Genomic DNA, 26,262 nt, shown 5'->3' on the forward strand with positions numbered 1-26,262 from the left:
GGGCGCTTTAAATTTTTTTGTGCAAGTGTGGTAACTTGGAATACCTGTAACCAATGTTATTTCTAAGGAACTTCCCTGAAGGGAGGTTCTATCTGAATTGGATCTCCTGAAAGAAGGCCTCATACAAATAACATCATAATGTGGCGCAATCCATGGATTTTAGGATCGTTCCAGTTCACCAGATCACAAGATAGTTACAGTGAAGGGAGGCCATTATAACCATCTAATTCATCCCATCTTAATTTGTACATCGAAGAGGATCTTAAAAGTCCCCCATTGCAGTTTTTTCTTAAAAGTTCCTTGGATTTTCAGCTCCACTACTCTTCCTAGGAATTTCTTCTATATGTTAAAGAAAGAAAGAATTGCATTTATATAGTGCCTTTCATGTCAACCGGGCATCTTTGCAGCCAATTAAGTACTTCTGAAGTGAGGTTACCCATATATTGTAGGAAGTGCAGCAGCCAGTTTACACACAGCAAGGTCCTGCAAACAGCAATGGGATCATGACCGGATAATCTGTTTTAGTGATGTTGATTGAAGGATAAACATTGGTTCAGATCCAGGGATAACTCCCTTGTTCTTCTTCGAAATAGCGTCATGGGATCTTTTATATCCACCTGAGGGGGAAGATAGAGCCTCCGTTTGACATTTCATCTGCTATATACTCGCTTGCTTCACTTCACAGCCTTGGATGTGTTTCATCCAAGCATGGTGATTTAACTACTTTCAAAGATGCTAAACTCCCTGATATTTCCCCTCTCACTGTGTTAAACCTATCCCCTGTAACATCTGTGTTTCCTTCTCTTTTGTAAAGGCAAGCACAAAGTATTCATCAAGAACCCACCTTCACACACACCTTTTTGGTCTCAGGCCCTACTCTTTCCTTAGTTATCCTTTTGCTCTTTCTGTATTTATAAAATATTTTTGGGTTTTCCCTGATTTTACTAGTTAATATTTTTTCATTTCCTCTCTTTGCTTTCCTAATTTCCTTTTTAACTTCATCCCTGCAATCCTTTAGACTTTCTGCAGTATTGAGCTCGAAGTATTTAAAGATGCTTCCCTTATTTACCCAACCCTACCCTGTGTGCTCTTTAAGGGCTCTCGATTTGAGACTCCAGGGATGAACCTCTCTGTCTCTAAGTTGCGTCCAATACTTGAGTGCCTCTCTTTTGTCTCGGTGACTGAAAATGGACAGAGCACTCAAGGTGCAGTGTGATTAGAGCTCTCTAAAGTTCAATTGTGACTTCCTCTGATTGGACTCTACTCTTTTGGTATGTAATTTACCATCCAATTGGTGTGCTGATTGCTGCTCTGCCTTGGTTTAATACACTAAGCATTGATTCTTTTTAGACGCCTAAATCTTTTTAGGATCTCTTTTGCCTTTATCCTTAACTATTTCCGCATATGCATGGATAATGTGTACTATTTTTTTCCTACCTGCATTAAATTTAATCTCAATTTTCTGCCCAGTTGCATATTATCCAGGCTCTTTGGTAGCTTTAGTTGCCCTTTCAGACTACGACCTCTCCCCATTTGGTATTGTCGAACAATTTGACCACATGCATTTTTGGTGGATATTGCTGTGCTCCAAAAACACTGATTTCTCCTTTAAGTTAGGGTGATGTATTTGAATGTGATGGTTGAATGAAGAGCAGTGTTAAGAAATTATCTGTCTTTGTTGTTCCCTCATTCACCTGAATGGTTTTCAGGATCCGCATACAAAGCTTCCTTTATCTGCACTTTGGCTCTGCTGTGTGTTTAATTTCCTTGTTGTGTCCACTCCACCTAGTTTAATGCCTTGAGGTTCATTATGCAAATTTTACATGGAACATAGATAGAAGGGCTCCCTATTTGGAGAGAGTACATCAATCGCTGTGTGAAAGTCAAACTACTCAAAGAATGAAGAGACCCCTGTCTTGGGTGGGCAATCAAACATTCTTGGAATGTGGGTGTCACTGACAAAGCCTCGCCCCTCTTGCTCTGAGCAAGTGAGTTGCTTTCTTGAACTGCTGTCAGCAGTTTGATACATAGCAGCTTGCTCGGTTGCTTCAGAGTGTTGTAAAGAATCAACCACAGCTCAGACCTACAAGAATAATTGTTTTCCGTTCCTGAAAGATATTACTAAACCAATGTGATAGAGTGAAAGGTATAGTAACAGACCAAAGGAGGACATAGAGAGGCTGATGAAACAGACAGACACATGACAGATGTAATTTAACGCAGAGAGCTGTGAAGTGATGCAGTTTTGGGAGGAAGAATGTAGAGAGGCAATATAAACTAAATGGTACAATTTTAAATGGGATGCAGGAACAGGGACTCAGGATGATTCACATACACAACCTTCGAACATAGCAGGACAAACTCTAAAATGGTTAAAAGCATACTGGATCGTTGGCTTTATAAGCTGAGGTTTGGATTCAAATGCAAGGAAATTGTGCTAAAGTTTTAAAAATCACAGGTTAGCCCTCAGCTGGAATATTGTGTCCAGTTCTGAGCACTATCCCTCTGGGAGGTTTGCAAGGCCTTGGAGAGAGTACAGAGCAGCAGGTACCAGGACGATATCAGGGATGAGGGACTTCAGTTATGTAGAGAGGCTAGAAAAGCTAGAATTGCCTTGTTGGAGCACAGAGGGTTAGGGGGAGATTTAATAGGCGTGTTCAAAATTAAGATGGATTTTGCTAGGTAAATAAGGAGAAACTGCACCAGCAAGAGGGTGGATAACCAGGGAAGACAGATTTAAGATAATTGGGGAAATGACAATTTAATTTACTGCAGTGAATTGTTATGATCTGGAACATGCTGCCTGAAAGGATGGTGTAAGAAGATACAGTACATAACTTTCAAAAGGCAATTTAACATTGACTTGACAATTTGTATGTCTACGGGGAAAGATTGGGACAAATCTCATGAGTTCATTAGAGACATTTAGACTACCTCTAAGAACTTGGCCTGTTTGGGGGAATTAAGGCATTATTAATGCAACCTGGTTACTAACAGCAATACTAAAATGTTCAATTTTCAATATGGAGACTCAAAGCCCATCTCCAGCCTAAGTAGCTACCTTGGATACCAATGGGAGAATTCTACCAGTATTAATAAAATCAGGGTCCCATCTCCAGAGCTCTGAGAAGGGGAGGTGAGTGGTCATCATCGATGTCTTGACTAAGCAGAACAGTAAGGTTCCAGACCAACCTCAGAAGGATGGTAATGGAAAAATCATCGATTTGAAGAGATGGTGGGATTTGGTTGGTTTTGCTCGAGTTTATTTCATCTCAGGACTTGTTTACCGTGACTAATGTTAAGTGTTCCTCCCTCTGACCAGTGGCCTGGATGCCTTTGGACGACTGTGGGATTTACGGACAGGTCGATGCATCATGTTCCTGGAGGGACACTTGAAGGAGATATATGGGGTCAGCTTCTCTCCCAATGGGTAAGACAAGTGTACATGAATTTTAGGAAAGTCTTTGACAAGGTATCGCATGGGAGGTGACTGAAGAAGAATGCAGTTATGGAGCTAGTGGAAGGGTAGCAAATTCAAGGGTAAAAACTGGTTATAATGGAGAAATCAGTGTTAGGGCAGTTTTTCCAGAATGATTGGGTTCAGATCTAGGACCACTTTTGTTTCACTGTGTACAGTAGTAATTTTATCTAGATGTGATGTTGAAATTTTCAGATCGTACCAAATTAGGAGGTGCAGTTAGTACACTTGTCAACCAATCAGCACCCTACTCTCAAGCAGTATAAATTGTTGCTCCCTTTGAAATTTGGTGTTCTTGTGTCTGTCCCGATGAGTGCAAGGTAAAAAGTTTGGACAGCATGTCTCTTTTCAACAATACTGTACTTAATTCCTTAGAAGGCAAAAAGGATTTTGATTAGATAGGGGAATGGGCTAAAGAGTGTTAGATGGAATTCAGTGTTGGTAAGTGTGAAGTTATACATTCTGGTTGAAAAAAAATAACAGCAGTAGTAATATTCTGATTGGAAATAGGCTCGATACTGAGGAAGAGCAGAGGGTTTTGGAGAACCGGCCCATAGGACATTAAAGGCAGCATCTCAAGTTGATAAAGCTGTAAAAACAAAGCAAATAGAATTCTAGGTTTTATCATGAGGTATTTAACAGGAAGAGAATAGATAATGATGTATAAAATCTTAATAATTCCTCAGTTAGACCATTGTGTGTAATATTGGACTCCACACTATAGGAAGGATGTTGAGGCATTAAAAGGGGGTACAGTGCAGATTCACTAGGATTCTGGTAACAGGGAATACAAATACCAAGAAAGACTTGAAAAATAGGGGGGTCTTTCCTTAGCTCAATGCAGGTTGTAGAGTGATAAGAAAGAAATGTTTAAAGTTATAAAAGGGTGAGACTGGTTAGGTAGAAGTTTCCAGTAGTTGCCTCGAATGAGGGGTCACAAATATAATATTAAATACAAAAGATTTAGAGTAGAGGGCAGGAGAAATACCTTCAACAGAAAACTGAGGCTGTCAAATTCACTTCCAAGATTAGTGATTGAGGCAGAAACTACGTTAACATTGCAAGTAAAATTGCAGTGACGAATGAAGGGATATAGGAACAAGAAGGATAAATGTGATTAGAGCTGTTTGCTGGTATAGACGGTAAATGTCAACATGGACTGGGTGGGATGAATGACCTGTTTCCAAGTTCTGTACATTTTTATGTATGAACCCCACAGTATTAGAAGTAGCACACTAGTTTGAAGCATGGACCACAGTCAGTATGTAAAATGGAGATGATTCTCAGAGAATGAAAGAAGACACAGTGGCAAAATGTGACAATGTTCATAACCACCGGTGTGAGTGTGTGTGTGTAAGTTCCATGCGAAACAATTTAGACTTTTGCTCTGTAAACCATGGTCCTGCTGTTCTCCATATTATGTGGACAAGCTTTGCTGTTCATGCAACGTTTATAGGCTCTGCTATTTGCAATGTACTTTGTAGAAATTCTGCTGCTTGTTCAGAAAAATGGAAGGGTGCAGCTAATGCCCCTACCCTATAATGTGTGCAGACCCTGCTAGTCCCCCAGTAATGAGTGCACACTTCATTAATTCCTCCTATAATTGCTGTGGACTCTCATCAGTCCTCCCATAATGGATGCAGACTCCATCAGTCGTCCCCATAATGGATGCAGACTCCATCAGTCCTCCCCATGATTGGCGCAGACTCCGCCAGTCATCCCCATGATGGGCGCAGACTCCATCAGCCCTCCCCATGATGGGAGCAGACTCTGCCAGTCGTCCCCATGATGGGCGCAGACTCCATCAGCCCTCCCCATGATGGGAGCAGACTCTGCCAGTCGTCCCCATGATGGGCGCAGACTCCATCAGCCCTCCCCATGATGGGAGCAGACTCTGCCAGCCGTCCCCGTGATGGGCGCAGACTCCATCAGCCCTCCCCATGATGGGAGCAGACTCTGCCAGTCGTCCCCGTGATGGGCGCAGACTCCATCAGTCATCCCTGTGATGGGCGCAGACTCCATCAGTCATCCCTGTGATGGGCGCAGACTCCACCAGTCGTCCCCGTGATGGGCGCAGACTCCGCCAGTCGTCCCCATGATGGGCGCAGACTCTGCCAACCGCCCCCGTGATGGGCGCAGACTCTGCCAGCCATCCCCGTGATGGGCGCAGACTCCGCCAGTTGTCTCCGTGATGGGCGCAGACTCCGCCAGTCGTCCCCGTGATGGGCGCAGACTCCGCCAGTTGTCCCCGTGATGGGCGCAGACTCCACCAGTTGTCCCCGTGATGGGCGCAGACTCCGCCAGTCGTCTCCGTGATGGGCTCAGACTCCGCCAGTCCCCCCCTCCTGTAGTAGGTGCCATCAGTACCCCCCCCACCTCCGGTCTTGGGGGCAGACTTTGCCATTTCCCCCCATCCTGTAATGGGTGCCATCAGTTGTCTTCTCCCCCCTCGCCCTGTTATGGGGTGGACTCAGCCAGTGTCCCCTGAATTAGGTGCATATCCTGTCAGCTTCTTCCCATAATGGATTCTGTCAGTCCTCCTGTAAAAGTGTGCGGTTGTTGATATTCTTTTATTGAGAAGTGACACTGAACTTGCAGTCATGCTTTGATATTCTACCATCTCCTTGATATGTTGCATTTCTATACTGCAGTGTAACCTGCACAACGTTTTGCACTTGGCCAATGAGAATCATGTGACAAAGGGTCCACCAGGTTGTTGGGCTTGAATAATAACATCTCTCCCTGAAACCAACAATGAGTTGGATGTCAATTTCTCACTGTCGAGCCTCACAGCGACCTTCGTGGTTTTGTTTTTAGATACCATGCAGCAACTGGAAGTGGCGATAACACCTGCAAAGTTTGGGACCTTCGACAGCGAAAATGCATCTACACTATCCCAGCACACCAGAACCTCCTGTCAGCAGTCAAGTTTCAGCGTAAGTACCACACAGAGCAACCCAACAGTAACACAATTTTGCGATAGTTCTCCTTAGAGCAGAGCTGATTAAAGGGAGATTTAATAGAGATGTTCAGAATTATGAGGGGTTTTGATAGAAAAAGTGTTGCCCTGGCACAAGAGTCAGTAGTCAGAGAACACAAATTTGACGTAATTGACCAAAGTACCAGAGGGGAAATGAGAATTTTTTTGACACGTCACGTTGTTGTGATCTGAAATGTGCTGCCTGAAAAGGAGGTGGAAGCAGAATCAGTGGTAACTTTCAAAAAGGAATTGGATAAACACTTGAAAAGGAATAGCTTACAGGGCTATGAGAGGAAAGAGGTGGGGAGCAGTGCTAATTGGATCACTCTGTCAGAGCCAGAACAGGCATGGTGGGATGAATAACCTTCTGTGCTGTACGATTCTATAATTAACTGATCCAGTTACTGACCTGGAACAAGGATTACTTGCAGCAGATTTTCCAGAGCCTCAATAGTGAGACAGTTCACCTGCCAAATCCGAGGTATTGTTTCGGGTGGTTCACACTGCTCAGCTTCTGCCTGACATGCCGTCTAATGTCAAAGTGGCGAGATGGTGAAATGCTGAGCAGTTGTCGAAATGGAGCAGCAACCGAACCTCTGAGACAGACGCCGTCTGAGACAAGGTCTCTGAACCACTCTACAGCCTTTCCTCCTTGGAGTGGGAGGGAAGTGAGGGGTTCATTTTCAATATTAAAAATTGCTCTCTGATAAACTCAAAGCCTCAGCTTGTGTGTGACATTCTGTGGGGCTCTTACAAAGGGTCCAGTCGCATTGCCAAGCCCGGACTCGCTGTACAGTTCCCCCTCACTGTGTCAAATGCAACTACTCCAGTCGTATTGGGAGCTGTTGGCAGGTTACCCAGGGTCTGGTCTGCTCACGGAGCACTTGTCAGTTCCATTTGTTTTCTGGCATGCTGTAAGTTTTGACTTACAAAGTGTGAGGCGGCCTGTTGGGTAAAGTGGCTGCTCCAAATTTCACATAACACATCCCCCCCCCCAAACACACACCCCTTCTCGCCACCACCACCACGGCAACCTCAGTGCAAGACCTACTACAGCTTTACAGCAACACAGGCAATTGCATACCACCCACTCATTATGCCTCTTGAAACCTGTTTTGTGCTGTGCATTTGTGCTCCTGATATGAAATGTCTAATCCCACTCCGTGTAAAACCATCACAGGCAGTAGGGAAATGAGGTGTTTGTTCCAATAGTTTGGTGCCGCAGGTAAGAAGGTGACGTCATGATCAGTTCCTTGACGTAACATTTTTATTTTACTTCAATCTCTGAAATGACATCCTTTATTATTCCTCAAACCTTCCACTGTGTAACAGACAGGCAATTTATGTCTCCACACAGCCACAGACGGACATTACCTGCTGACTGGTGCCTATGACAACACAGCAAAGATTTGGACGCACCCTGGGTGGTCACCACTCAAAACAATGGCTGGGCATGAGGGCAAGGTAATGGGATTGGACATCTCTCCGAACGGGCAGCTCATTGCTACGTGTTCTTATGATAGGACCTTCAAACTCTGGACATCTGAGTAGACAGAATGGAACAGAGCACTGACTTACCTAACCTGTAGCAGGAGAAAAGAGAGATGCCATCTGGTAATTACAACACCAGACTACTGGCAGCTGGCCACCAGGTTCAACAACGCCAAACAGTGACATACCCAGTTGTCAAGCATGAGTTGCCATGGTCACCTCAGGATCTATTTGGTCACCATGTGTTCTTTGTTTGTCTTGGTGATTGACAGAGCTATTGAGAATTGTTTAGTTTTTGGGCCTTCCCAACTCCTCATAAAACAGAGCTGATTGGTTGTGCAGCAGTTTGTGTAAATTGACATGGCCCAGCTCCAAAGGAGCAGCATAACCCTGATATGGAACAGATGTGAACAAGATCTTCTCTACTTGCAAAAACAAACCCTTGAGAAGATTGTGTTCTTCCTGTTCCTCGCTGCCTTCTCATTCCCATTGACAACTTCAAAAAAACATCAGTAGAAGCACTGATTCAAACCTGGCACACCTACGGTCAAGGTCAAAGGTTAGCTGAGCCCAGCAGCACTTTGCAAGCCTTCGATCAGCTTTATGTAGTTCTTGGTTGCCAGCGTAACAGAGTCCAACTGTGTCAGCGATGACAATGGAATTTGTTTGTGCGTGTGCAGTATTGTATAAGCCACACAGGGGATGAGGCTCTCTAGCAATGCTTTTATAATAAATATTTTGGTAAATAAGTGTTTCATAATTTCTGTATCAGACTGAGTAATTTCTATTCAATAAGTGTGCAGCAGCACATTACACGTAAACTATCCAAACCCTTTGAGTAGATTCCAGTCTGCAACTCATCCCATGGCATCTGTTATTCTATATATAAACCACGCAAACCCTTCAACTCAACCTGTAACTCCAGGGTAGCATTCTATAGATAAGAGTACATAAAGTTGATATTGTTAATGGATCTCTCTCTTCAGGTTTGATCCATCTGTCCTTCAAATCTACTGTCATCACCCCTCTTTTCAAAAAAGACCAATCCTTGACCCCAACATCCTTGTAAACTATCTCCCCATCTCCAACCTCCCTTTCCGCTCCAAAGTCCTTGAGCACTATGTTGCCAAGCAAATCCACGCCAATCTCCCTGAACTCTCTGTTTGAATCCCACCAAACAGGTTTCAGGGGTCAGTTAGCTTAGTTGGCTAGACGACTAGAGTGTGGTGCAAAAGAACAGCAACAGCATGGGTTCAGTCCTTGTTTTGGCTAAGCTAGTTTTCAGTGTCTACCTCTTCGCCTCGCACCATAGCGTATACTACCCTTGGCTAACAAGGATACTATGTGGAGAGAGAGAGAGAGAATCAGGTTTCTGTCCTTGACACAGTACTGAAAAGGTTTTTCTCAAAATCACAAAAACCATCCTGTGTGATTGTGACAAAGTTAAACCATCCCTCCTCCTCCTCCTCAACCTGTATACATCCTTTGATATGGTTAACCACACCATCCTTCTCCACTGTGGGCGGAACTGCATTCACCTGCTTCCATTCTTATATAGCCAGTCGTAGCCAGAGAATCACCTGCAATGGCTTCTCTCCCGGTTCCTGTACTATTACCTTGTGTCCGCCAAGGGTTTTTCCTTGGCCCCCTCCTATTTCTCATCCACATGCTGACCCTAGGCAACATTATTTGAAAACACAGCTTTCACGTGTACACTGACAACACCCAGTTCTACATCTCTCAACCGCTCTAATGTAAGTTGTCAGACTGCTTCTCTGACATGTAGTACTGGATGAGCAGAACTTTCCCCTGTTGAAATATTGGGAAGACCAAAGCTATTGTCTTTGGTCCCTGTCAAAACTCTTTTCCCTAGCCACCGACTCCATCCCTTGGCAACTCCTGAAGCTCAACAAGACTGCCTGCAACCTCGGTGTCATATTTGACCTTAAGAAGAGTTTCTGACCATATGTATCATTACTAAGATTGCTTATTTTCACCTCTGTCAGATTGTCTGACTCTGCCCCTACCTCAACTCATCTGCTGAAACCCTCATCCATATCTTTCTCACCTCTGGATTTAACTACTTAACTCACTCACTTTAACTTTAACTCACTCCCACGTCCTATCCTCTATCGACTCGAGGTTATCCAAAACTCTGCTGCCCATGAGCTAACTCACTCAAGTCCTGTTCACCTATCACCCCTGTGCTGTCTGACCTACATTGGTTAGTGGGTGAGCAATACCTCCATTTTGAAATTCTCATCCTTGTCTTGTTGGAGAGGGCCTCACCCCTCCCTGTCTCTTTAATCAGAACAAGAGAGAGATCTGCGTTAACCTAATTCTTGTCTCTTGAACATTCTCAATTTTAATTGCTCCTCCATTGGTGACTGTGCCACCAATCAGTCCCTAAACATCCCTGCTTCTCTTCCCCTCTCTACTCTTTTAAGACATTCCTTAAAACCCACCTCTTTGACCAGGTTTTTGGCCGTCTGCCCTTATGTATCTTTATGTGGCTCAGATTTTGTTCTGTAAAGCTCATGTGAAATGCTTTATTATTAAAGGCATTATATAAATACAAGTTGTTGTTGCAAACCACTCGAACCCCTGGATTAAATTCCAGTGCATCATTCAGTCTCGGATATTCCTTGTTCTATTTTTAAAACTATCCAATCCCCTAAATCAGCTTCCTGCCTGTAACTCACTCCTGGGTATTTGTAACAAATACGAAGCAGTTCTAATTGCTATTTCTTTAAATCATACACAGGACAAGAGTTTTAAAGGAGACATGGGTGTGGGCTTAACCTATTTTGTTAAATATGCTGTAAAGTTTGTTGTGATTTTACTGGTCACTGGCTGAATATAAATTCAATATATATAGACTTACTGGTTAACCCTCTGTGACACTACACGTGATGAGCTGGAACCAAGTCTTGGGTAAATCAAAGTCAGTAACCTGGAGATAATTGGGCCAGGGTACAATTCAATCTTCATTTTAAAGTGGTACATTCTGACCTTACTTTAAACTTTGATTTTATATCATGTGAAGTGAGAACGAGAACAAAACCTAACATTTGGGAAGTAAAGAAGGAGAATTAATTGGAGTTTAGGAGTTCCTGTGGTCATCTTCCAAAATTCTATAGACTCTGAAGCAGTTCCTACAGATTGGAGGGTGGCAAATGTAACCCCACTATTTAAAAAAGGAGAGAAAAACAGAATTTCAGACCAGTTAGCCTAACATCAGTAGTGGGGAAAATGCTAGAGTCTATTATAAAAGATGTGGTAACAGAACACTTGAAAAGCATTAATGGGATTAGACAAAGTCAGCATGGGGCTCATGAAAGGGAAATCACGCTTAACTAATCGACTGGAGTTTTTTGAGGATGTAACAAGTAGAATAGATAAGGGAGAGCCAGTGGATATGGTGTATTTGGATTTCAAGAAGGCTTTTGATAAGGTCCTGCATAAGAAGCTAGTGGGCAAAATTAAAAGCACGTGCGATCGGGGATAATGTACTGGCATGGATTGAGAATTGGTTGACAGACCCGAAACAGAGAGTGGGAATAAATGGGTCTTTTTCCAGGTGGCAGGCGGTGACTAGTGGTGTACTGCAGGGATCAGTGCTTGAGCCCCAGTTATTCACGATATCTATAAATGACTCGGACGAGGAAACCAAATGTATTATTTCCAAGTTTGCTGACGACACAAAATGGGCGGGGTTGTGAGGAGGATGCAAGGAGGCTTCAGGGCGATTTAGACAAGTTGTGAGTGTGGGCAAACACATGGTAGATGTTGTATAACATGGATAAATGTGAAGTTATTCCCTTCAGTGTGGAAAAACAGAAAGGCAGAGTATTATTTAAATGGTAATATATTGGGAAATGTGGATGTACAAAAGGGATCTGGGTGTTCTTGTACACCAGTCAATTAAATAGGCAGGTGCAGCAAGCAATTAGGAAGGCAAATGGTATGTTGGCCTTCATTGCAAGAGGATTTGAGTTCAGAAGTAGGGACGTCATACTGCAGTTATACAAGGCCTTGATGAGCCCGCACCTGGAGTATTACGTGCAGTTTTGGTCTCCCTCCCTAAGAAAGGATAGACTTGCCATAGAGGAAATACAGCGAAGGTTCACTAGGCTGATACCGGGGATGGCAGGACTGTCGTATAAGGAGAGATTGGTTCGACTAGGCCTGTATTCACTAGAGTTTAGAAGAATGAGAGAGGATCTGATTGAAACGTATAAAATTCTAACAGGGCTAGACAGACTAGATGCTGGGAGGATGTTTCCCCTGGTTGGGGAGTCTTGAACCAGAGGCCACAGTCTCAGGATACAGGGCAGGCCATTTAGGACTGAGATGAGGAAACATTTCTTCACTCAGAGGATGGTCAACCTGTGGAATTCTCTACCACAGAAGGCTGTGGAGGCCGGGTTACTGAGTATATTCAAGAAAGAAATTGATAATTTTTTGGAGATTAGGAGCATCAAGGGGCATGGAGAGAAAGCGAGAATATGACATTAAGCTAGAGGATCAGCCATGATCATATTGAATGGCGGAGCAGGCTCGAAGGGCCGAATGGCCTACTCCTGCTCCTAGTTTCTATGTTCCTTACAGGCTGAGGCTACATTCATGCCACTGATGGGGCATGTAATAAATATTAACACAAAGTGAGGCAAAAGGAAGTAAGGTTTTGTAAACAGAAAGCCAATGTAATTTAATATATAGTATATAACTTTAAACTATCCAGTCACTTCCTTTGATTCCAGTCTTTATCTCTGGTTTGCTTATCCATTATTCTGTACACAGCAAAGTCCCACCATTTGTGGGGGTTGCGTCCTTGGAAAACTTCACAAATGGTGAATTTGCAAATGGTGAACATATTTTATAAAGGGAGTCAATTAGATTCCAACCATCCAAAAATGTGATAATAAAGAGAATAAAAGATAATAAAAACAATGTTTTTAATAAATGTAAAGATTTTCCACTGTTTAACAAAATAAATATATATTTGTTACACTTACCCTTATTATAAGGCTCTCCAGCAGAATGTGATAGGCTTGGAGGTGATGTTGGTGGAGGTTTACTTGAAGGTGGAGACAGAGGGAGAGGTGAGGTGGCTGATGTAGACGTTAAGTAACTTCTCTGTTTTTTCCAAGTGTGGGATCTCCTTACAGAAGTTAACCTGGCAGTACAACTACCAGAAACAGTAACACTGGCCGTTATTTTATCTTAAGGTGCCTAATATACCTAATTGTAAATTCATTAACACTGTATTCCCTGGCCAATATTGTTGCAGTAGTGCTGATGTTCAAGCCTTTTTTATTTGTTCATGGGGTGTGGCTTCACTGGCTAGGCCAGCATTTATTGCCCATCCCTAATTGCCCTTGAGCCTATCTAATGTCACTTTTTCAGCAAGTGTCATCGTTTCTCTAGGTCGTTTACTGCTTGGTTCAGATTCACTCATTTTTTAATAAATTAAAGATTGCCCAGATACAGTACTGTATTGTAGACACAAATGAAATCGTAACAACTATGAACACCCACATGCAAACACTCCGGTAAGCAACATGGTAGGCGACACATGCGTGGTGCACATCTTCTAGCCCAGGAAATAAGCCATTGAACACCTTCCATATTGTATTTGTTTTAATATTCAGTTAGGCACTTTTGCTGTTTTATGACATTTTGCCAACTTTTCTTCTCGTTTTTTTTCTCTGAAAACTGTAGATAAGCAAACATTGGACCCACATTCAGCAAAATGGTGTACATAATGTATTACCTGGATAAGCCAATTCGTAATTGGCGAAAATGCAAATAGTGGACTTTACTGTATATAAACTATCGAAACCCCTCAATTAAATTGTACCCTACAACTAAGCCATAAAGAGCCATTAAATTCCAAACTCAATCCCTCACACTGCTGTTATTGGGAAGGGAACTCTGGTGAGCACCTCCTGCTGGTTGTAGTGACTCTTGGAAATTGTGTTGAGCACTAACAAGGACACAATCGAGCTGCCTATAGTTCAATAACCCACCTGCACTCACTGTCAGCCTCTTAGATTCATAACACATTCTTGGCCAAGTTTCCAGGGCTTGACCAGTATTCATGGTATTCAGTACCTGGGAGGGACCATCACAATATTTTTGTGATGGAGCTTACATCATTTACTCCCTCTGCCACTAACGCACTGTGGCTGCAGTGTGTAATATCTACATTCATTTGTGAAGAAATTTCTTCTCGTTTCTGCTCTAGTTCGTTTGCCAATTAAAAAAAAACCTATGACATATTCAGAGGAAACAGCTTCTCCCTACCTGCTCTGTTAAACCCCTCATAGTTTTGAATATGTCTATTAAGGTCTCCCCTTAAACCTCTGCTCCATGAAGAACAATCCCAGCTTCTCCAATCTTTCCCCAAAGTTGCTCTCTCATCCCTCTCCAAGGCCATGACATCGTTTCTGAAGTGTGCTGCCCAGAATTGTACACAATATTCCAGCTGAGGTCTAACCAGTAAAGGTTTAGCATGATTTCCTTGTTTTTGTATTCAACACCCTTATTTACAAATCCACGAATCCAATATGCTTTCTTAACAGCCTTGTCGACTTGCCCTACCACCTTCAAGTATTTGAAATCGTGCACACCCATGTGCCTCTGCTCTTCCTGGTTCCTTCAAAATAGAAGCGTTTAAATTATACCACCTCTCCATGATACTCAGAGATCTGTTTCAAACTTCCCATTTTATGTGACCTCAGGACCACCTCAGTGGGCTGGCCTTGCAGTGTGAAGCATTGGTCCCAGAGAAAAACGTTATTCCAGTCAATTGCATCAGATCTCACCTGATCCATAACCTTTCAAACCAATGATGCTGCATATTTCATTTGTTTATCTGCCAACACCACTAAACCATTTTTCAATATTTTTAATTAACATTTCATTGAGTTTTACAGAGATTCAAAACAAAGGGATAATATTAGTCTCTATACCAGCACACGTGTGCAGTGTGAGAAATAATTAGAAAAAGAGAGGCCCTGATCAAACAGCATTGTACAAGCAGGAACTGTCCAATTGGTGGTAATCCCTAACCCCAGCAGGTAATTGGGCGTATTCCTTGTGCACTGGTACGTTCCATATGTCTCTGGATATGTTCCATGTGTGTCAGGGTTTGTTCCATGTGTGTGGGTATAATCTGTGTGCCTGAGTATGTTCTGTGTCCTTCATAAAGTCTTGCACCCGCCCTCCGCTCCTGTAATATTGAATTCTCCTCACCCCTTCTACATGCCACCCCCTGCACCCTGCAAATACCAGCTGTATGACTACAGGCCTCTCAAATCTTAAACATTTCAGTTTACAAGAGAAATTGGCTTTAATGTATCTCACTTGGAGTAGCTATCACCCATTCTACTTCAGCAAGCTGGTGTTCAATCTCATAAAACTCACTCAGAAGTTACCCTGCTGTCCCTGATTTTGTTTATCAGGCGTTAATTTGTGAAATTCACAAATTGTGTGTTATCAGTTGGGTTTCTCTAGTAGTCCAGAGCCACAGCCAGATAAACAATGGAATCTGCCTGCTATCATCCTGAGTTCTACAGATTAGGCGAGCTCCAATCGGAAAGGTCACTGGTTCATTTGCTGTAAGTCAAACGGTCAGAAACCAGCCCATTGGGTGATTCAAACACCATCCTTCCTTAGGAGGCAGCCTAGCGAAACCATGGTACAAAGGCTTGTTTGAATACCACGGGGGGCTGTGCAGGTTATGCATGATGGGGACATGTTTTAACATTTACATCTAAGCACTCAAGCAAGCGGTCCTTCCTGGTGTCAGCTCCTAACCATAAAGAAACATCGAATAGGAGTAGGCCGTTCAGCCCCTCAAATCTGTTTCAACATTTATCAGATAATGCCTGGTGTCTATCTCAACCCCATTCTCCCGCAGTTGCTGCATATCCTTTGATACCTTTGCCTAACAAAAATCTATCGATTTCAGCCCTGAAGATTTTAATTGTCCCACCGTTCTGGGAAAAGATTTCCAGATTTCCACTACTTTTTGTGCGGAAAAGTGCTTCCTGGCTTCACTCCTGAGTGGCCCAACTCTAATTTTAAGGTTTTGCCCCGTCAGTCTGGAGTGTCCCACCAGAGGTAATTGTTTCCCTGTATCTCCCACATCAAATCATTTAACAATTTTAAACACCTTGATTAGATCAGCCCTCAACCTACTAAATTCAAGTCTGGGCGGCCCTCCCTTAATTTAACCCTTTAAAGCAGGTACCATTCTGGTGAATTTGTGCTGTGCTCCATCCAAAGGGAAATATCGTTCCTCAGGTGCGGTTCCCAAAACTGAACGCGGTACCACAAGTAGGTCTGACCAAAACTTTTTTTCATTCCTTTCATGGGATGTGGGCATCGCTGACAAGGCCAGCATTTGTTGCCCATCCCTAATTATCCTTGAACTGAGTAGTTTGCTAGGTCATTTCAGAGGGCAGTTAAGAGTCAACCACGTTACTGTGGATCTGGAGTCACATGTAGGCCAGACCAGGTGAGGGTGGCAGATTTCCTTCCCCTAAAGGACATTAGTGAACCAGATGGATTTTTCTGGCATAACAAGCACAAATATAAAATATATACACATACATGTCTGTCCATATATATAAAACAAAAAGCTTGTTTTGGTTCCCAAAATTATAATTAGTTTCAGCTGTAAGCCTGTAACTATTAGACTAAGCCCCAAGCAGTCACACTGCACACAATACTACTATTCATGACCCTCATTCCTGAGGCTCCCTGATGTCTTTCATTAAGGATGTGACTGGTCCTGATACTGATTCATCAAGTATTTGAAACACACGAACCTGCTGACCCCCTCCTCTCCCATTCCAGCCTTGGCATTAGTTCAATTTTGGATTTTTATATGCACAAATGTCAATTAGGACTTGCAACTTAACGGTACCAGCTGTTAACTAAGGAAGGGCTTTTGTCACCCAACGTCCCGGATATATCCAGTCCAATATCCCTCAACATCACCAAAACTAATTTTCTGGTCATAATCACATTGCTGTTTCTGGGATCTGGCTGTGTGCAAATTAGTCTACTGTGTTTCCTATAGTGACTACACTTCAAAAGCACTCTGTTGGCTGTAAAATACTTTGGAATGTCCTCATGCCATTGAAGGCGCTTTATCAAAACAAGTCTCTTTTTTAATGATGATGTGGGAGATGAAGTTGAAGCTTTCTGTGAATTAATGACAATCTTGGGTTCTGACAAAAAGGCTGTGAATCCAATGTGCCCAACGCTGGAGTTCCTGATTTTTCAGACGTGGCACGGTGACCTTATCATAAAAACTGGTGTAGTAACTCCCTGGCAACAAAGAGCTGATTGTGGTAGCTCCTTGACAACCAAAGGCTGAAGAGAAGACATGTATTTTTCAACATAATTCGCTATGAATGTGCTAAAGCCGTGGGAGTTCAATGAAGAGAGACTGTCTTTCAGCAGGGATTATTTGGGCACTCTGATTAGTGTCTGTTTTTCTGCCTCATACTCTGCGAACAGTGTAAGGGTCTTCGATCTCTTAAATGGAAACTTATTCGTTTAAATTGTTTTCCTCAGTATTTACTGTGTAATAAATCTGCCCAGTCACCTGTTGCACTGTGAGAGGGGGGCGTGCTGTGCTCGTCCTACACCCTGGCCAAGAGTAACTTTATCTCAACATTGGCATAGTTTGGAAGCATTGCCCATCTGATTGGGAGTTAGTGTACCAGACCTTCACCAGATTGTGAGTTAGTGTACCAGATCCTCACCTGATTGGGAGTTAGTGTACCAGACCCTCACCTGATTGGGAGTTTGTGCACCAGACCCTCACCGGATTGGGAGTTAGTATACCAGATCCTCACCGGATTGGGAGTTGGTGCACCAGACCCTCATATGATTGGGAGTTAGTGTACCAGATCCTCACCTGATTGGGAGTTAGTGTACCAGACCCTCGCCGGATTGGGAGTTGGTGCACCAGACCCTCACCTGATTGTGAGTTAGCGTAACAGACCCTCACCTGATTGGGAGTTAGTGTACCAGACCCTCATCTGATTGGGAGTTAGTGCACCAGACCCTCGCCGGATTGGGAGTTACTATACCAGATCCTCACCTGATTGTGAGTTAGCGTAACAGACCTTCACCTGATTGGGAGCCAGTGTACCAGACCCTCGCCTGACTGGAAGTTAGTGTACCAATCACTCAACTGGCTGAGAGGATATACTGTTGTATACTGAGCAGATACACTGTTCCTCACTCCCATGGCAGTTTATTTGTAATCGTGATGAGATGCCATTGTGACTCTTAGCCCTGATCCAAATGGATACCTGACCACACATGTCTATTTTGGACAGTGAGATCACTGTTCCGTAGGGGCACTGAGGAAATTTCACTCCATGAGTACAAAAGGAACACATCATTTGCTAACTATGTTGCAAAGTGTTTTCCTACATCCGTGTGATGCTACTGTCAGAACATGTCAAACCTAAAGAGACTGCAAGACACTGAGGAGCCTTACTGTGACACTGGGCCCAAGGACTGTCTATGTGAAGTGGTTATGGTTTGGACCTCCTTTCTAAAAATAAGCAAAGGGCTGGTGACCCTTCATGTGAGGTGGAGACCAGATTCCAAAGCAGAGCTTAGGCCAAGGCTTTCAGCCGGTGCTCCCAATAGGAGGTGACATTCCCCACCTGCCATGAGGCACCGCCGAACGGAGCTCCTCACTCGGATGCTGCTCCTGTTCCTCAGGGGTCAGCTGTGTCTCAATTGGGAGCGCACTTGTATGTGAGGCAGAAGGTCATGGGTTCAAGTCCCACTCCAGAGACTTAACACAAAACTTAGGCTGACACTCCGGTGCAGTACGAAGGGAGTGCTGAACTTTCGAAGGTGCTGTCTTGTCATTAAACTGAGCACCAGTCTGCCCTCTCAGGTGGACATAAGATATCCCACAGCACTATCAGAAGAAAGGCAGGGGAGTCCTCCCCTGTACGCTGGCCAATATTTATCCCTCAACCAACATCTTTAAAACAGATTATCTGTCATTTGTCACATTGCTGTTTGGGGAAGTTTGCTGTGAACAAATTGACTGCTGTGTTTCCTACATTACAACAGTGACTACACTTCAAAAAAAAAGTACTTCATTGGCTGTAAAAGGTTCTAGGACATGAAAGGCGCTAAATAAAAATGCAAGATGTTTCTTTCAGCCCAAATCCCACAGTATTTTCTTAGTCCAGAAGAGTGAGATGACAAGAATGACAGTGATTCCAAATGTGGCAATCATGATGTAGGTCACGGTTCTGCAGGGTGGACTCTGACAGCATTTCCACATGGTATTCTGAGGCAGTCGGTCTTCCAGTGCCGGTGCTGCTTGAGTACGCAGGGGGAGGCCGCCCTCTCGCTCGACATCCAGGCTGAGGGTGTAGACGGTAGGCCGGCGCAGCAGGAAACTGGCTTTTCCTGGCCCCTTGTAGAACAGGCGACCGTGGTCCAGGTAGACGTGAACTGGTTGTAGCCTCATGCGGCTGAGGATCTCCGTGTTGGTGCGTAGGCCCGTCACCAGCTGCCCGGCGCCCAGGGGGGTCAGGTGGCGGCACAGGGGGCAGGACATGCCCGGATCCATTTCAGGCACGGACGCCAGGCTCATCCGGGCCAGGCACTCCAGACAGAAGGTGTGCTTGCACTCCAGGATCTTGGGTGTGCGAAATGCGTTGTCGTAGGGATTCCAGCAGATGGCACATTCGCACTCTGACGCATTTCCCTCTGGCATCATGGTGACTCTAAACCCCACACCGTTGTGGACCTCGCACCATGGGAAGAGCCCTTGCTTCCTGTTAGCAGCTCCGCAGGAGATTTCCCCTGCAGTCCACGTTTCAAGGTGTCTCACACAGTTGACCAGACAGGAAAATACCCCTCACTTACCCGGGTCTGTGGCTTCTCCTGGTGACGGGCACCTGGTTGTATATTTGGACCAAAGTCTGTAGCCACCCCCAGCTATGGGTCTCTCGACAGTGACCACAACTCAGTTTCCCACAATGTAGTCGAACTCACTTTTACATCTCACCAACTGCACTTGGTTAAAACCTCACTGCCTTCAATCGACTTTGGAGAAGTCTGAACATTTCAGCCAGGAATGCAGGAAGCTGAAGGCAAATCGACACTGTTTCCCTTTGGCCGTGTCCCACCAGGCCTTAACAGTACTGCAGCCTTCCAATGCAGTTATCCTGATGTCTTGCGGCTGTTAATTCTTCACCGGTTGAAAATCCCCCTCTCCTTTAATTTGGGCCGGTTAACCGGTTCTCCTAATTTGCTGTCACAGTCCCTCTCTCTCTCTCTCTCTTTCTCCCATCCTCTCCAGGAACTGCTGCCTCTGTGACTCTTAGAGAGCTGTTCGTGTTATGTGCTGCCTGAGGAGCTAGTGGAACAGGTTCTCCTGGTTTCAACGAGGACGTTTTCCTCTAAGGCCATTGCCCCTCCTTTAGGCTGCTTTGTTGTCAGCTGCCAGCTTTGGGTCTCCTCATGAGGCTGGGGCCTCACAGCAACCAAGAGCCTTGCCTGAGGGGAGCTGGGAACACAGCATAGGAAGTAGTGACCTTTCACACCTGCAGCAGGTAAATGTTTGCCAGGGAAATGCTTCACTGGGGGTCCCTGAATAAAAGCTGCCAGAAGCACTGACAGGTGCTTCCAGGAGGAGTTTTCACCCTGAGGGGTGTCCATGTGCCCCCACCCCACCCCCACCCCCGCCTCACACACACACCCCACCGAGGCAGCAGTTGGAGGAAAGCTCATGGTAAAGTGATAATTCAAAGCAGAACAACACCCAGCATGTGCGTGTCTCAGTGCTCAGTGTGAGTGACTCAGTGTTCAGTGTGAGCGTCTCAGTGTTCAGAGTGTGTGTCTCAGTGTTCAGTGTGTGTGTGTCTCAGTGTTCAGTGTGTGTGTGTCTCAGTGTTCAGTGAGAGTGTCTCAGTGTTCAATGTGAGTGTCTGTGTTCAGTGTGTGTGTCTCAGTGTTCAGTGTGAGTAACTCAGTGTTCAATGAGTGTCTGTGTTCAGTGTGTGTGTCTCAGTGTTCAGTGAGAGTGTCTCAGTGTTCAGTGTGAGCGTCTCAGTGTTCAGAGTGTGTGTCTCAGTGTTCAGTGTGTGTGTGTCTCAGTGTTCAGTGAGAGTGTCTCAGTGTTCAATGTGTCTGTGTTCAGTGTGTGTGTGTCTCAGTGTTCAGTGTGTGTGTCTCAGTGTTCAGTGTGTGTGTGTCTCAGTGTTCAGTGAGAGTGTCTCAGTGTTCAATGTGTCTGTGTTCAGTGTGTGTGTCTCAGTGTTCAGTGTGAGCGTCTCAGTGTTCAGAGTGTGTCTCAGTGTTCAGTGTGTGTGTGTCTCAGTGTTCAGTGAGAGTGTCTCAGTGTTCAATGTGTGTCTGTGTTCAGTGTGTGTCTCAGTGTTCAGTGTGTGTGTGTCTCAGTGTTCAGTGAGAGTGTCTCAGTGTGAGCGTCTCAGTGTTCAGAGTGTGTGTCTCAGTGTTCACTGTGAGTGTCTGTGTTCATTGTGTGTCTCAGTGTTCAGTTTGTGTCTCAGTACTCAGTGAATGTGTCTCAGTATTCACTGTGAGTGAACACAGTGAACATTCCATGCTCACTTCTTTGGGCAGGAGTCCTCTCCCCGTTCAACGGATCCTTTTACCCACCTCCAATATTCTCCCTCCACCTGGACCCCTCCCTCTGGATTCTTACCTTCTCTTGATCTTTTCATTGAGAACTGTCGGCGTGACATTAGCCGTCTCAATTTCTCTGCTCCTCTCACCCATTTTAATCTGTCTCTCTCTGAACTTACTGCACTCCATTCTCTCAGGTCCAACCCCAACATTGTCATCAAACCCGCTGACAAGGGTGGTACTGTTGTTGTCTGGCGCATTGACCTCTACCTCGCGGAGGCTGAGCGTCAACTCGCAGACACTTCCTCCTACCTCTCCCTGGACCATGACCCCACCACAGAACATCAAGCCATTGTTTCCAGGACTGTCATTGACCTCAACTCCTCTGGAGATCTTCTTCCCACAGCTTCCAACTTGATAGTCGCCCAACCTCGGACGGCCTGTTTCTACCTCCTACCCAAAATCCACAAACAGAACTGTCCTGGCAGACCGATCGTGTCAGCCTGTTCCTGCCCCACGGAACTCATTTCTCGTTATCTTGACTCCCTTCTCTCTCCCCAGTCCCTTCCCACCTACATCCGTGATTCCTCTGACACCTTACGTCACATCAACAATTTCCAGTTCCCTGGCCCCAACCGCTTCCTCTTCACCATGGATGTCCAATCCCTCTACACCTCCATCCCCCACCAGGATGATCTGAGGGCCCTTAGCAGCTTCCTTGAACAGAGGCCCGAACAATCCCCATCCACCACTACTCTCCTCCGTCTGGCTGAACTTGTTCTCACACTGAACAATTTCTCCTTTAACTCCTCTCACTTCCTCCAAATAAAAGGAGTGGCTATGGGTACCCGCATGGGCCCCAGCTATGCCTGTCTCTTTATGGGGTACGTGGAACATTCCTTGTTCCAGTCCTACTCCGGCCCCCTCCCACAACTCTTTCTCCGGTACATCGATGATTACTTCGGTGCTGCTTCATGCTCTCGTCGGGACCTGGAAAAATTTATTAATTTTGCTTCCAATCTCCACCCCTCCATCATTTTCACATGGTCCATCTCTGACACTTCTCTTCCCTTCCTTGACCTCTCTGTCTCAATTTCTGATGATAGACTGTCCACCAATATCCATTACAAGCCTACCGACTCCCACAGCTACCTCGACTACAGCTCCTCACACCCCGCTTCCTGTGAGGACTCCATCCCATTCTCTCAGTTCCTTTGCTTCCGTCGCATCTGTTCTGATGACGCTACCTTCAAAAACAGCTCCTCTGACATGTCCTCCTTCTTCCTTAACCGAGGTTTTCCACCCACGGTGGTTGACAGGGCCCTCAACCGTGTCCGGCCCATATCCCGCGCATCCGCCCTCACGCCTTCTCCTCCTTCCCAGAAACATGATAGGGTCCCCCTTGTCCTCACTTATCACCCCACCAGCCTCCGCATTCAAAGGATCATCCTCCGCCATTTCCGCCAACTCCAGCATGATGCCACCACCAAACACATCTTCCCTTCACCCCTACTGGCGGCATTCCATAGGGATCGTTCCCTCCGGGACACCCTGGTCCACCCCTCCATCACCCCCTACTCCTCAACCCCCACCTATGGCACCTCCCCATGCCCACGCAGAAGATGCAACACCTGCCCCTTCACTTCCTCTCTCCTCACCGTCCAAGGGCCCAAACACTCCTTTCAAGTGAAGCAGCGTTTCACTTGCATTTCCCCTAACTTAGTCTACTGCATTCGTTGCTCCCAATGCGGTCTCCTCTACATTGGAGAGACCAAACGCAAACTGGGTGACCGCTTTGCAGAACACCTGCGGTCTGTCCGCAAGAATGACCCAAACCTCCCTGTCGCTTGCCATTTTAACACTCCACCCTGTTCTCTTGCCCACATGTCTGTCCTTGGCTTGCTGCATTGTTCCAGTGAAGCCCAACGCAAACTGGAGGAACGGCACCTCATCTTCCAACTATGCACTTTACAGCCTTCCGGGCTGAATATTGAATTCAACAACTTTAGATCTTAAACTCCCCCTCTCCCCATCCCCACCCCGTTTCTCCCCCCTCCCTTTTTTTTCAATAATTTATATAGATTCTTCTTTTCCCACCTATTTCCATTATTTTTAAATCTAAAACTAAAACTTTGTTAGTCTTTCCACCCCACCCCCACTAGAGCTGTACCTTGAGTGTCCTGCCTTCCATTCTTAATTAGCACTTTTCTTAGATAATATCACCACCTTCAACACCTCTTTGATCCTTTTGTCTGTGACATCTTTTGATTATCTGCTCCTATCACTGCTTGCTTATCCCTACAACAACCCCACCCTCAACTTCTCTCTCCCCCCGCCCCCCCACCTTAGACCAGCTTATATTTCACCTCTCTCCTAACTATACTCAGTTCTGCCGAAGGGTCATGAGGACTCGAAACGTTAACTGATTTCTTCTCCACCGATGCTGCCAGACCTGCTGAGTTTTTCCAGGTAATTCTGTTTTTATTTCACTGTGAGTGTCTGTGTTCAGTGTGTGTCTCAGTGTTCAGTGTGATTGTCACAGTGATCAGTGCGTGTCTCAGTGTTCAGTGTAAGCGTCTCCATGTTCAGTGCACGTGTCTCAGTGTTCAATTTGAGTGTCTCAGTCTTCAGTGTGACTGTCTCAGTGTTCAGTGTGAATGTCTCTGTGTTCAGTGTGTGTCTCAGTGTTCACTTTGAGTCTCTCAGTGTTCAGTATGAGTGTCTCAGTGTTCAGTGTGTGTCTCAGTGTTCAGTGTGTGTCTCAGTATTCAGTGTGACTGCCTCTGTGTTCAGTGTGTTTCTCAGTGTTCACTTTGAGTCTCTCAGTGTTCAGTGAGAGTGCCTCAGTGTTCAGTGTATGTCTCAGTGTTCAGTGTGAATTACCCAGTGTTCAGAGTGTGTGTTTCAGTGTTCAGTGTCGGTGTACCAGCATCACAGAATCTTTACAGCACAGAAGGAGGTCATTTGGTGTCTGTGCTAGCTCTCCAAAGGAACAATTCACCTAGTGCCACCACTGTGGCCTTCACCCCATCGCTCTGTGCCCTCTCGTTCTTGATATTTCCACCAATGGGAACAGTTTCTCCCTATTCTATTCTGTCCAATCCCCTTATCATTTTGAATACCTCTCAATCAAATCTCCTCTCAAACTTTTTTTACCCAAGGAAAATAGCCCCAACTTCTCCAGTCTGTCTACATAATTGATGTTCCTCATCCCTGGAACCATCCTTGTGAATCTTTTCTGCACCCTCTCTAATGCCTTTACATCCTTGCTAAAGTGTGGCACCCAGAACTGGACACAATATTCCAGCTGTGGCTGAACCAGTGTTTTAATCAAGTTTAACATAACTTCATTGCTTTTGTACTCTATTAATAAAGCCTAGGATACTGCATACTTTATTAACCGTGTCTCAACCTGTCCTGCCACCTTCAATGTTCTATGCAAATATACAATCAGGTACCACTGCTCCTGCACCCCCTTTAGAATTGTACCCTTTATTTTACATTCTACCTCTGTTCTTCCTACCAAAATGAATCACTTCACACTTCTCTGCATTAAATTTCATCTGCCACTTGTCTGCCCATTCCAACCTCTCTATGTCCTTTTGAAGTTCTATATTATCATTCTCATGGTTCAAATTACTTTGAAGTTTTGTATCAATCACAAATTTTGAAATTCTGCCCTGTACACCAAGGCCTAGGTCATTAATATGTATCAGGAAGAGCAGGGGTTCCAACACTGGCCCCTGTGGAACTCCACTATAAACTTTCCTCCAGCCTGAAAAACATTCATTAACTACTACAATTTGTTCCCTGTCACTCAGATGATTTTCTATCCATGTTGCTACTTTCTCTTTTATTCCATGAGCTCTACATTTACTCACATGTCTGTTGTGTAGCATTTTATGAAATGTTTTTGGAAGTCCATATACACCACATCAACAGCATTACCCTTATCAACTCTCTCTGTAACCTCATCAAAAATTCAAGCAAGTTAGTTAAACACGATTTGCCCTTAACAAATCTGTGTTGCCTTTCTTTATTTCACCCTCATTTGCTCATGTGTCTATTAATTTTGTTCCAAATTATCACTTATAGAAGGTTCCCCACTGGCTGGGTTAAACTGACTGGCCTGTAGTTGCTGGGCTTACCTTACACCATTTTTTGAATAGGGATGTAGCATTTGCAATTCTCCAGTCCTCTGGCAGCCCCCTGAGTCTAAGAAAGATTGAAAAATTATGGGCAGTGCCTCTGCAATTTCCACTCTCATTTCCCTTAGTGTTCTTGGATGCATCTCATCTAGTCCTGGTATCTTATCAACTTAAAGTAAAGTACAGCCTATCCAATACTTCCTCTTTATCAATTTTAAGCTCTTCAATTGTGTGAATTACTTCCTCTTTCACCATACTACATACCACCTTCTTCCTTGGTAGAGACAGATGTCAAGTATTCATTTAATATCTTAGCCATGCCCACTGCTTCCATGCATGAATCCCCTTTTTGGTCCCTAATCAGCCCTACTCTTCCTTTTGTCAGCCTTTTACTATTTATATGCCTATAGAAGATGTTTGAATTTTCTGTTGTTAGCTGCTTGTTTCTCCTCATACTCTCCCTTTGCTTCTCTGTTTGCTTTTTCAATTCCCCTCTGAACATTCTGTAT

General features: G+C 44.7%; 2 protein-coding genes across 2 annotated transcripts in view; one reads left to right on the forward strand and one right to left on the reverse strand.

Annotated features, from left to right (window-relative positions):
• The window catches only part of prpf4 (pre-mRNA splicing tri-snRNP complex factor PRPF4), a 36,773-nt gene extending 28,056 nt beyond the window's left edge, over window positions 1-8,717 (forward strand). Inside the window, exons 11-13 of the mRNA XM_078550376.1 lie at window positions 3,323-3,430; window positions 6,296-6,414; window positions 7,816-8,717. Of these exons, the coding sequence (XP_078406502.1) occupies window positions 3,323-3,430; window positions 6,296-6,414; window positions 7,816-8,009 (421 nt within the window). The 3' untranslated portion in view covers window positions 8,010-8,717. The remainder of the gene's footprint in view (window positions 1-3,322; window positions 3,431-6,295; window positions 6,415-7,815) is intronic.
• A 10,182-nt stretch (window positions 8,718-18,899) lies between these two features.
• LOC144685644 (E3 ubiquitin-protein ligase RNF183-like) lies at window positions 18,900-20,491 on the reverse strand. Its single transcript, XM_078550382.1, has one exon. The coding sequence runs from the start codon at window positions 19,729-19,731 to the stop codon at window positions 19,162-19,164; it is 570 nt and encodes a 189-aa protein (XP_078406508.1). The 5' UTR covers window positions 19,732-20,491; the 3' UTR covers window positions 18,900-19,161.
• Window positions 20,492-26,262: the final 5,771 nt, after the last annotated feature.

The sequence above is a fragment of the Cetorhinus maximus genome, chromosome 10 (genome assembly GCF_964194155.1).
Source record: "Cetorhinus maximus chromosome 10, sCetMax3.hap1.1, whole genome shotgun sequence".
NCBI lineage: Eukaryota > Metazoa > Chordata > Chondrichthyes > Lamniformes > Cetorhinidae > Cetorhinus > Cetorhinus maximus.

What these genes read in the sequence shown, in the direction of transcription:
- LOC144685644 (XM_078550382.1), bottom strand. Translation starts at nt 19,731, where the DNA reads ATGATGCCAGAGGGAAATGCGTCAGAGTGCGAATGTGCCATCTGCTGG.